Raw genomic sequence first — 13464 nt, 5'->3', positions numbered from 1 at the left:
TGGTGAACAAGGGGTAGCACCTCGATGTCAGAAGAGGGTGGGGATGAGAAAGGGGTAAGTAGAGAGAACTGGCAGCTCAAATTTTGAAGGAGGAAAGGTTTTTGCATGAAAGTGGAAGAGAAATGGCCTTTTAGAAATGGGCAGCTGAGAGAAAGCTAACCCTCTCTCTGGGTCTGAGGCACCAACTGCTAAAGATGAATACCCTTTGATCACAGAGGTGGCAGCGAACGCACCGTCCCCAGAGACAGGCAAGTTACAGTCAAGGCGGGGCAGAGAGGGAGGGGCAGGAAGAGAAGAGGCTGACCTATTGGTATGAGAAAGGTCCCGGTTTCAGAGGAAAGCAAGCTGGGAGTCAGCAGTGAACGGAATGGTGCTAAGGGAGAGAACAGTGCCTTGGAGCCAGGAGAGGTAACAAGTGTGTGAGCATCAGAAGGCAGCCAAAGACTACAGGGGAGACCCATCTCAGGCTGGTGCAGCTGGGATCCCAAGTCGGGGCAGAAACTAATGTCTACACATGCCTTGCTTGGTGGTCTAACCAGAGGCTGCCGAGAAAGCAAGCAAGTGGCTTGAAGGCAATTCTCCCCACCCCCCACTGCAATCGACAGGTGCTCGTCAGGATGCAAAGGCACAGAGCTCCTGCACTTGCAGAGAGGCTGGAAGAGACCCAGCCCTCACACAAAGCCTCGCCTTGGAAGCCAGAGGGGGAGATTAACTGGTCCATAAACAGTGACCTTGTAAAGACCACAGAAGCAAAAGAGGCAATAGATGAGTGCCCAGAACACACAAAGAACTACAGCACATCATTAAGAAAAATGCAGACCACTACAAAGTGGGCAAAGGACACAAACAGGTAGCTCACAGGAAAACCCTGTATAGCACAAACGTGTGAAACAAGTCTCAACCCCACTGGTAATCTAAATCTGAAGGAAGGGAGAAAGAGGAAAGTAGATGATAGATAGATGATAAAAATATTCTTTATAGGAATATAACACATAATGAAGTACAGATGCGGACACAGGAAACACAGAACACTGACACAGTGCAGTGGAAGTGCACACTCTGGTGACCAATTTGGCAGTATCTTACAAAACTGAAAATGTCCATGGCCTACTTCTCAACTATTCCACTTCTGGGAAAACTCCTAGAGGAACTCTCACACAGGTAAACAAAGAGCTTGCCAAGGATGTTCACTGCAGCATTACACTTGTCAAGTAAAACCCGAAAATAACCTAGATGCCTATCAGTCAGGGAAAGAATAATCCAAATGTTACATCTTCTTTGATATAAGGTACTTAAAAGGAATTAACTAGATCCATAGACAATTTATAAAATAATACTCAAAACTACATATACTGCATATATGTTATACCATATTACATGCATTGCTCATGTACATATATTTGGTTAGTACAAAACACCAAAATGGACTGGAGAGTCTGGTTCCAGGTAAGACAGCTTAAGCAGACAGATCCCGTCCTCGTTTCCACTGAACACAGCTATAAATTCCAAACAGAATACATGGGGCACCTACTTAAGGACTCTGAAAAATAAACAGCAGCAGACGAGAAAAGAAGACCAGAATTTTAAGAACCAGCAATGAGTTTACCACTTTCTCCTCCAGTATCCCTGGCCTGGACTTAAGGGAGCCCCCAAACCCAGAAGCGGCACTGTCTCATGGAGAGCACCCAGAGAAGGCCTCTACTTCAGGCTTGAAGAATAGGAAAAGGGGTCTCCTGGCAGTGACTGACTGTGGTGGCAGGGTGGGGTGTGGGAGCCCCCAGGTAACTCAAACTCTATGGGACGAGAATCTTGCTCACACTTAAAAGATCTATGGGCCTCTGAACTGCTGCTGCGCAGCATGTGTGGGCAGAGTTGCAGAAGCCACAACACAGCAGGTACACAAAGCCCCAACATTCCCAGAGAGGGACTGGAAAAGGGAGCCTGGGGGACTAAGAGGTACCAGGGGCACTGTAGAGAGTTAAGAGCTTGTGAAAGTGACCCACAAAGCGTTTAAACTCCTGGCCTCACCCCAGGCCATGCATGTATGGCTCTGACCATACACTGCATGTGAAAGGCTGGGGACTGAAGAAGACCCAGACCAGCCAGCATGAGGCACACGAGGCAGACCCAACAGCAGTGCAAAGGCTTTCTGTAAACAGGACTGACGCTGAAACCAAACACAGAGAAGGCTGGTTGGAACTCACAACCTGAATGCAACCAGGTTGATTGCCTGTGAAAACAAACAGCATTTTCAAAAGGATTTAGACAAGACCCATAGTCTCATAACATAATATTCAAAATGTCCAGGATAAATCCAAAATTAAAAAGGCCCAGGAGTTTGAGGCTAGCCTGGACAAAACAGACACTCTGTCTCTTTACAAAAAAAAAAAATATGACAAACCCACAGCCAGTATCATACCAAATGCGGAAAAGTTGAAAGCATTCCCACTAAGATCTGGAATAAGACAAGGGTGCCCACTGTCATCTCTTCTATTCAGCATAGTACTGGAAGTCCCAGCCAGAGTAATCAGGCAAGAGAAAAGAAATAAAGGGTGTCCAAATTGGGAAAGAGGAGGTCAAATTATCACTTTTTGCTGATTATATCACCTTATATCTAGAAAATCCCAAAGATTCCACCAAGAGACTCCTAGAACTGATAAATAAGTTCAGCAAAGGCTCAGGATATAAAATCAATGTACACAAAGCAGTAGCATTTCTATATACCAATGACAAGCAGAGAATCAAACCAAAGACCCAATACCATTCACAGTATCTACAAAGAAAATAAAATACCTAGGAACATACTTAACCAAGAAGGTGAAAGATCGCTAAAAGGAGAACTACGGAACACTGAAGAAAAAAAATCACAGATGACACAAACAAATGGAGAAACATATCCTGTTCATGAATCAGTAGAAATGTCCACACTACCAAAGTGATTTACAGGTTCAATGCAATCCCCATCAAAATACCATAACATATTTCACAGATCTAGAAAAAATAATTCTTTGCTTCATTCTAAACCAGAAAAGACCCTGAATCACCAAAACAATCCTAAATAAAAAGAACGAAGCCGGAGGCATCACATTACCAGACTTCAAACTATATTACAAGGCTATAGTAACTAAAACAGCATGGTATTGGTACAAAAACAGAGACACTGACTAATGGCACAGAATAGAGAACACAGATATAAAACCATCCACATACAGCCAACTGATCTTTGATGTAGCAGGCAACAACGCACACCGGGGAAAAGAAGCCCTATTCAATAAACGGTGTTGGGAAAATTGGGTAGCCACACGTAGAAGAATGAAACAGGACAACCCCTACCTCTCGCCACTCATAAAAAATTAATTCAAGATGGATAAAAGAGTTAAATGTAAAGCAAGAATCCTAGAAGAAAATGTTGGAAAAACTCTTCTAGATATTGGTCCAGGCAAAGAAGTTATGACTAAGACCCCAATGGCAATTATAGCAGCAACAAAAATAAACAAATGGGATTTGATTAAATTAAAAGGCTTCTGCAGAGTTAAGGAAATAATCAACAGAGCAAACACACAACCTACAGAATGGGAGAAAATATTCACAATCTACACATCTGATAACGGGCTAATAACCAGAAGCTACAAAGAACTCAAGCAAATCTACAAGAAAAAAAATAAACAACCCTATTAAAAAGTAGAAAAAAGACATGAACAGAAGTTTCTCAAAAGAAGATATAAAAATCGCCAATAAACATATGAAAACTGCTCAATGTCACTAATCATCAGGGAAATGCAAATTAAAACCACAATGAGATATCACCTTACTCCTGTTAGAATGACTTTAATAAAAAATATTAAAAAGTCCAAAAACAATAGATGCTGGCGTGGATGCAGAGAGAAAGGAACGCTTTATACACTGTTGGTGGGACTGCAAATTAGTACAACCTCTATGGGAAACAGTATGGAGATTTCTCAAAGAACTAAAAGTAGACCTACCATTTGATCCAGCAATCCCACTGCTGGGTATCTACCCAAAGGAAAAGAAGTCATTTTATCAAAAAGACACCTGCACTCGAATGTTTATTGCAACACAATTCACAATTGCAACGATGTGGAAACAACCCAAGTGTCCATCAATTCATCAGTGGATTAACAAAATATGGTATATGTATACCATGGAGTACTACTCAGCCATAAAAAAAGGATGAATTAATGCCTTCTGCAGGAATTGGGGAGGAATTGGAGACCATTATTCTAAGCAAAATATCTCAATAATGGAAAATGTACTCAAGAGAGTACACCACATGAACTGTCCAATAAATTGGAACTAACCAATGGGCACACCAAGTGCACAGAGGGAAGTAAAATTCCTAGGAAATCAAGCAAGGGGAGCAAGGAGGAGGGGAGGGGCAAAAACCCACCTAACAGGTACAATGAACATTATTCAGGTGATGAGCATATTTACAGCCCTAACTCAAGCCATATATCGAAAACATTTGTACCCCGCTAACATTTATGAAATATTATAAAAAAAAGAAAGAAAGAAAAAGTGCTCTAAGAAGTCAAAGCAACATTTGGATTGAATGGCATGAAAGGCAGAATCCTACAATGCCCCCAAAGCTTTCCTGCCCTAATCCCTGAGACTATAAATATATCACACCCTGATTATGTTGTTACCTGGTAAAAGGGATTATGTTGATTTAGAGATAATCAAAAGGAGTTAATCCAGGTATACCTAACCTAAACGCACAAGCCCATAAAAAGCAGACAGTTCTACCTGGCTGGCAGCAGCAGAGCAAGTCCAAGAGATTCCGAATGTAAGGGATTCGGTGAGCTACTGTGGCTAGAAGATGGGGGCAGTGTGTGAGAAGAAATGCAGTTAGCCCCAGAAGATGACCAACCCCCAGCTGATGGCCAGCAAGGAAGCAGGGACCTCAGTCCTACAAACACAAGAAACTGGACCCTGTCAGTAACCTGAAAGTGCCTGGAAGTAGATTCTTTCCCAGAGTCCCCAGAAAAGATCCCAGGCTGGAAAACACCTTAATTTTGTACTTGTAAACCCTAAGCAGAGAACCGAGCATACTCAGACTTCTGACCTACCAAATTATGAAATAATAAATGGGTGTTGTTTTAGCCACTAAGTTTGTTACATAACAACAGAAAACGAATACAGATTTTGGTACCTGGAAGTGGCATGCTGCCACAACAAATACTTATTTAAGTTTATTTTGAGATCATTACTGTAACTCTGAAGTGTCACATGACAGTATTTGGGACTCACTGATTACTCTGAGAATATTCCTTTTTTAAATTTATTCTTCTAAAATACTATTTAAGAGACAATGTACCCCTTAAATTCTTGAGGCAATTTGTTTCTTCTACTTTTTAGAACTATTGTCAAATTAACTGTGTTTATGAAGAGAGGCCCAATTAGCATATTCTAACTAATACATAAACAGACGTTAACTTTTTAATACTATCCACCTTACACTTTGAGTTTGGTACACTGTCCTGGCTTCAAGTCTCCCAGGAGCTGCAATATGGTGTCCAAGAGCACCCGACTGGAGTTAACCAAGAATTCACGACCACACGCGATGGCAGCAACATCTGCAACAGAAAGATAAAACACAGCATCAAGCTGTTACTTCACGTGATATTATGATTATATTTGTTTTCATCCACAGTTCCTGGCTTGTAACTCCCATAGTCGTTGTTAAATATTGGGGTGCTTTAGGCCTCAGGAGACAGAATCTCTCTCTCTGAGCTTCTCCTGTCCTCCTTCAACCTGCCCAAGGCAGGACTCTAATCTGACTGTGGGTCCAAAGACCCTTATTGCAGAGAGGGTCCTGCCCCAAACCCTGGAGGAAGGATGCTGCACAGAGAAGCCAGGAAAAATATGAATGGACAGGCCTTGCTGGGTTTAGATCATGCACTTTTGTCCAGTCCCATCTCTACATAGTTGTCAATCCCATCTATGTAATGAAGCCTCCATAAAAACCCCAAAGACAGGGTGCAGCAAACTTCCAGACAGCTGAACCCACGGAGGTTCATGGAGGGTGGGGTACCCACAGAGGGCATGAAAGTTCCAAGCCCCTTCCCCAATACCTCGCCCTATACATCTCTTCATCTGTATCCTTCGTATTAATATCCTTTATAATAAATCCATAAACATAAGTAAGTGTTCCCCTGAGTTCTGTGAGACGCTCCAGCAAATTAATCGAACCCAAAGAGAAGGTCATGGGAACTCCAACTTGAAGCTGGTCGGTCAGAAGTTCCAGAGGCCTGAACTTGACAACTGGTGTCTGAAGGAGGGGGAAGTTTTGGGGACTGAACCCTCACCTCAGGGGATCTGACACTATCTCCAGGTAAATAGTGTCCAAATTGAATTAGAGGATGCTCAGTTGGTGTCCACTGTTTGGTATGTGGGGAAAACTTCAGTATTTGGTCACAGAAGTATTCTTCTGTGTTGATGATTGTTGTAGGGTGTGAAATAGAAGTAAAAACATCGTTTGAGCAGTTTTTTCAAAACACTTCAGAATCTAGAATATTTTGTCCAGGACAGATATTTGTTGCTGTTTTTCTCCTAACAGATCTAATGAAAACATACACAGCTAGTGATGAGGCATTAAAAATTGGTGTTATCCACAGAGCTGTGAGCCCAGAAAGAGTAGCTGACAACCACAGGAATTACTAAAACAGTGCGCCATGTCTAGTGTGACTAGCAAACACCTCTGCAGTGGAAAGGAGAAGCGGAATCCAAACGTGTCTGCTCCAGAGCACCAGATTAAACAACTGTGGGCAGTCAGGTAAGGTGGGAGCTCATCGCCTTATCTGGGACTGAGGATTCTAAATTCACCTTCAATCCTGTGAATACAGGTTGAGCATCCCTAATCCAAAACCCAAAATCCTCCAAAATCCAAAACTTTCCGAGCACCAACATGACATACAAAGGAAATGCCCACTGGAACATTTCAGATTTCAGATTTTCAGACTAGGGTTCTGAACCAGCATAATGCAAGTATTCCAAAATCCGAAAAAATCCAAAATACAAAACACTTCTGACCCCAAGCATTTCAGATAAGGCATATTCAATCCCTTACATTTGTTAATGATTTTAACCATGATACAAAACTGAAATTATAAAAGGTCAAAAGAGAGAGTATGAAAACAGATTCTGAAAAAAAACTTTTTTCTAAATTTTATGACCTATTGTGGATCAGCAAGTATGTTTCTTCATGCTTGAGACCCTGTAAATCAGCATAGAAACAAGACCAAGTAATTACACTGGCTTCTAATGGACAGTGCTGCAGTTACTGCTGGCTCTATCAACATTCCCAGATACCTGTAAGGATATATCCATGATCCAAGTACACCTATGCACATGATTATCAGATTTTTCTTTAGTTAGGCCTAACAATAGAGCATGACTCAAAGCGACTAAGTGACTAAGATTCCTAAGTCAAATGAGCAGATAAGGTGGGCCTTTTTCCTGACTTTAATGGAAATGCTTCTAATAATTCACTGCTAAATGTTATGTCTGATCGGTTTCTGGTAGATATTCCTTACCAGTTTAAGGAAGCTTTCTTCTCAGTTTGCTAAGAACTGTCAAAAATGGAGGATGAGTTTTGTCTGGCACTTGTTCTGCCTATGATTGGTTATGATATGGCTGCAGAATATAAATTTTCATCTGTGCTACCAGATCAACTTTATGGAATCAGATCCTTGACATTCCTATTTATTTTTGTTTACCTGGGCTAAGATGGGCCAAGAGAAGTAAATTAAAGTCTTCTAAACCTAACAGATTTTTTCCCATTTCTACTTGTCTTTCTAGAATTTTGGCCTCACAACTGGTAATGTGTCATTTGGTATATAATTTCATGATAGGCATAATTTTATTGAGGACGGAGCACAAATGTACCTTCTATGTTCAATAAGTTTTAACCTGATAACTGTATTTTCCAGCATATGATACCTTCTAGTTGCTGGAGTTTGGATATTTGTCACCCAGAACCTCATGTTGAAATTTGGTCCCCAAAGTTGGAGGTGGGCCCTAACGGGAGGTGTTTGGGTCATGGGGGTAGATCCCTTGTGAATAGATTAATGCCCTTCCTGGGATGTTGGGGGTGGGCAGTGAGTGAGTTCTTGCTCTATTAGTTCCCACAAGAGCTTGGTTTTCCCACAAGAGCTTGGTTAAAAAGAGCCTGGTACCTCCCTGTCTCCCTCTTGCCTCCTCTCTCGCTGTGTGATCTCTGCACACAATAGCTGCCTTTGCCTTCTGCCACGAGTGGAAGCAGCCTGAGGCCTTCATCAAATGCCCAATCTTCCAGCCTGCAGAATCGTGAGCCAAATAAACCTTTTTCCAGCCTCGGGTACTCCATTATAGCAACACAAACAGACAAAGACATTAGTTTTACTAACGGAATATTTTAGGGGAAAATGAAGCAATTAAGCATCTGGCATGGTAAACACACAGAAGGTAAATTTTAGTTAGCTTTGCAGGGGAACGATGTATTCATGTAAATATAGTAGATCATACACTGAAACCTAGCAAAGAAACTTGAGTTCTAGCTATGGACTTTGGCAGCCTGTCTCCAGAGATGACTACCTAGGGAACCATGCCTCCCCATGTTCAGACACTTGGGGAGACTCCTGGCACTTGTGACTCACTTGTAACTAGTAGAACGCAGAATTGAGGTCACATGCCTTCCAAGACTAAGTATGAGGGAGCCTTATGGCTTCCACCTTGGACTCTTGCTACTTGCTCTAGAGTCCCTGAGTCCCTATGAGAGAAGTCCAGGACCCTGCGGCTGCCATGATGAAGAGACCATATAGAAAGACCACAGTGGAGAAGTCCTAAGACTACATGAGGAGAGAAGAGAGAATGACACCCCACTATTTCCCAACTGTTCCATTCCTAAGCAGTTTGAGGCATCCCAGCTGAGGCCCCAGATATTGCTGTGCAGCAGCAAACTGTAGACCCATGAGCAAAATAAGTGTTGTTGTTTTAAAACTTTATGTTTTGGGGTTGTTTGTTACACAGAAATAGGTAACAGAAAAATTACTAATATATTACTAAAGAAAAAAGTAATAGCAAAAAATGTATCATAGCAGGCAACATAACCCAACACAACAAACTTACTGGTAAATGACATCATGTATCACGTATCTAATATCATAATTGCAAATGTCAACCCTGAATTTCATTGAATATTGATCAACTAAAGCACAAACTACAACATAAAATAAATGTGAATCAATTCCTACACAGCTAGCTCCGGTATTTGTCAATCTTTTCAAGTTGACTCACATTTCTTTTACATCGTGTTTGCACTTTATTATTGATACTTACTGTCTGGTGTGCTTGTGAGTCAATGTAAGGCCTGCAGAACTGATTTGTTATCACCCACCATAGGAAAATAGCGCTGGCTTAATTTCCAGTGAAAATGGTTTTGTTCTAAGTTCATTTTGCATTAAAATTATTGATAAATATTTCTAGAAATAATAGTAATTTTATAATTTAAGAAATGAATCTGGTGTCAATTATGTATGCTCAAAAGATATACAAGAGTTGAGATGTATTATTATCTAATACTTTTGCTTTAGATTGAAATAATTTTATCTTGGCCGGGCGCGGTGGCTCACGCCTGTAATCCTAGCTCTCTGGGAGGCCGAGGCGGGTGGATCGCTCGAGGTCAGGAGTTCGAGACCAGCCTGAGCAAGAGTGAGACCCCGTCTCTACTAAAAATAGAAAGACATTATATGGACAACTAAAATATATATATACAAAAAAATTAGCCGGGCATGGTGGCGCATGCCTGTAGTCCCAGCGACTCGGGAGGCTGAGACAGGAGGATCGCTTAAGCCCAGGAGTTTGAGGTTGCTGTGAGCTAGGCTGACGCCACGGCACTCACTCTAGCCTGGGCAACAGAGTGAGACTCTGTCTCAAAAAAAAAAAAAAAAAAAGAAATAATTTTATCTTATTTTCAGCTATAAAAATAATAATAGGGTACTGGCATGATGATAGACATAGAGATCAATAGTTCAATTTAGAGTCCAGAAATAAACCCTCCTATTTATGGTCAAATGATTTTCAACAAGAGTGCTAAGATAATTCAGTGGAGAACGGATGAAAGAATAACCTTTTCAACAAATGATGTTGAAACACTGGATATCCACATGCAAAGAAATGAAGTTGGATCCCTACCTCACATCATATCATGAACACAAATTAACTCAAAATGGATCAAAGACCTAGATGTAAGAGCTACAGCTATAAAATTCTTAGAAGAAAACATAGGAATATATCTTCGTGACCTTGAATTAGAAAATGGTTTCTTAAACATGGTATCAAAAGCATAAGCAGCTGAAGAAAAAATAAACTGGACATAATCAAAATTAAAATCTTTCATGCTTCATAGGATACTATCAAGAAAGTGAAAAGACCACTGACAAAATGAAAGAAAATGCAGACATTCCTCATTTTATTGGGTTTCACGCTATTATCCTTCATAGATACTGTGTCTTTTACAAATTGAAAGTTTGTGGCAACCCTATATGGAGCAAATTTGTAAGTATAATTTTTCCAGCAGCATATGCTCACTTCTGTCCCTGTGTCATATCTGGTAACTCTCCAGCTTTTTCAACAAACTGAGTATAGAAGGAACATACCTCAAAATAATAAAGGCCACACATGACAAAGCCACACTTAACGTCCTACTAAGTGGGGAAAAACTGAAAGTCTTTCCTCTAAGATCTGGAAGAAGACAAGGATGCTCACTTTCACCACTTTTATTCAATATACTACTGGGAGTCCTAGCCAGAGCAATTAGGCAAGAGAAAAAAACAAAGGGCATCAAAATGGGAAAGAAGGAAGTCAAATTAGACTTGTTTGCAAACGACATGACCTCATATGTAGGAAAACCTAGATTCCACCAAAAAAACTGTTAGAATTGATAAACGAATTCAGTAAAGTTACACAACACAAAATCAACACACAAAAATCAGTAGCATTTCTAGGCCAGGCACGGTGGCTCACACCTGTAATCCTAGCACTCTGGGAGGCCGAGGCGGGCAGATCACTCGAGGTCAGGAGTTCGAGACCAGCCTGAGCAAGAGCGAGACCCCGTCTCTACTAAAAATAGAAAGAAATTATCTGGCCAACTAAAAATATATATAGAAAAAATTAGCTGGGCATGGTGGCGCATGCCTGTAAGTCCCAGCTACTCGGGAGGCTGAGGCAGTAGGAATGCTTAAGCCCAGGAGTTTGAGGTTGCTGTGAGCTGGGCTGACGCCACAGCACTCACTCTAGCCTGGGCAACAGAGCAAGACTCTGTCTCAAAAAAAATAAATAAATAAAAATAAATCAGTAGCATTTCTATACACTGACAACAAACTAGCAGAAAAAAAAAATCAATAAAGCAATCCCATTTACAATAGCTAACAAAAAAATTAAACACCTAGGTATAAATTTAACCAACAAGGTAAAAGACCTGTACAAGGCAAACTATAAAACACTGATGAAGGAAATTGAAAAGGACTCAAAAAAATGGAAGGACATCACATGTTCATGGATTAGAAGAATTAATACTGTGAAAATGACCACACTACCAAAAGTGATCTACAGATTCAATGCAATCCCTATCAAAATACCAATGATATTCTTCACAGAAATAGAAGGAACAATCCTAAAATTCATATGTAACCACAAAAGACCCCAATAGCCAAAGCGATCCTGAGCAAAGCTGGAGGTATCACACTACCTGACTTCAAAATATACTACAAAGCTACGGTAGCCAAATAAGCATGGTACAGGCATAAAAACAGATACATAGACCAATGGAACAGAGAACCCAGATATAAATCCATACATTTACAGTCAATTAATTTTCAACAAAGGCACCAAGTACATACAATGGGAATAAAACAGTCTCTTCAATGAATGATGCTGGGAAAACTGAATAGCCATACGTAAAAGAATGAAACTAGACAACTATGTCTCACCGTATACAAAAATCAAATCACAGTGGATTAAAGACTTAAATTTAAGACCTGAAACTATGAAACAATTAGAAAAAAACACTAGGAAAATGCTCCAAGACATTGGTCTGGGCCAAGACTTTTGTGTAAAACCTCAAAAGCACAGGCAACCACAGCCAAAATAGACAAATGGGATCACATCAAGCTAAAAGGATTCTGCACATCAAAGGAAACAACCAAAAAAGTGAAGAGAAAACACACAGAATGGGAGAAAATATTTGCAAACTATCCATCTGACAAGGAATTAATAATCATAATATATAAAATCAAACAAATCAAGAGCAAAAAAACCCAACTAAGTCAATTTAAAGATGGGCTAAAGATCTAAACAGCCATTTCTCAAAAGAAGACATACAAATGGCCAATAGTTACATGAAAAAATGCTCAACATCACTAATCATCAGAGAAATGCAAATCAAAACCACAATGAGATATCATCTCACCCCAGTTAAAATGGCCTGTGTCAAAAAGGCAATAGCAGATGCTGGTGAGGATGTGGGAAAAGGGGGCATCCTCGTACACTTTTGGTGGGAATGTAAATCAGTACAGCCACTATGGACAACAGTGTGGAGGTTCCTCAAAAAACTAACAATGGAACTGCCATGCAATTCAGCAATACCACCACTGGGTTTTTATCCAAAGGAAAAGAAATCAGTATATCAAACAGGTATCTGTGTTCCCATGTTTACTGCAGCACTATTCACAATAGCCAAAATACGGAATCAACCTAAGAGCCCATCAATGGATGAAACGACAAAGAAAATGTGGTATATATGCTATTCAGCCATAAAAAAGCATGAAATCCGGTCATTTACATCAACGTGGATTGAACTGGAGGTCATAGAAAGACAAATATTGCATGTTCTCACTCATATGTGGGAGCTAAAAAATGTGGATCTCATGAAGATAGAGAGTAGACTGGTGGTTACCAGAGGTCAAGAAGGGTTGAAAGGCCGGGCGCGGTGGCTCACGCCTGTAATCCTAGCACTCTGGGAGGCCGAGGTGGGCGGATCGTTTGAGCTCAGGAGTTCGAGACCAGCCTGAGCAAGAGCGAGACCCCGTCTCTACTAAAAATAGAAAGAAATTATATGGACAGCTAAAAATATATATAGAAAAAATTAGCCGGGCATGGTGGCACATGCCTGTAGTCCCAGCTACTCGGGAGGCTGAGACAGGAGGATCGCTTGAGCTCAGGAGTTTGAAGTTGCTGTGAGCTAGGCTGACGCCACGGCACTCACTCTAGCCTGGGCAACAAAGTGAGACTCTGTCTCAAAAAAAAAAAAAAAAAAAAAAAGAAGGGTTGAAAGAAAAGGGATGAAGAGAGACTAAGGGGACCAAATATACAGTTAGAAGCAATAAGACTTAGTGCTGGATAGATCAGTATAGTTTACCATAATCTACAGTACATTTCAAAATATCTAGAATAATTCAAATGTTCCCA

General features: G+C 40.7%; 1 protein-coding gene across 1 annotated transcript in view; it reads right to left on the bottom strand.

The window, feature by feature from the left end:
- HSF2BP (heat shock transcription factor 2 binding protein) overlaps positions 1-13464 on the bottom strand; it is a 108570-nt gene that overhangs the window by 55016 nt on the left and 40090 nt on the right. Inside the window, exon 7 of the mRNA XM_069472242.1 lies at positions 5477-5594. Coding sequence (XP_069328343.1) covers positions 5477-5594 — 118 coding nt within the window. The remainder of the gene's footprint in view (positions 1-5476; positions 5595-13464) is intronic.

The sequence above is a fragment of the Eulemur rufifrons genome, chromosome 7 (assembly GCF_041146395.1).
Source record: "Eulemur rufifrons isolate Redbay chromosome 7, OSU_ERuf_1, whole genome shotgun sequence".
NCBI lineage: Eukaryota > Metazoa > Chordata > Mammalia > Primates > Lemuridae > Eulemur > Eulemur rufifrons.
Note: the sequence above shows the minus strand (reverse complement) of the source record. Positions and strands in the feature narration are given on the sequence as shown.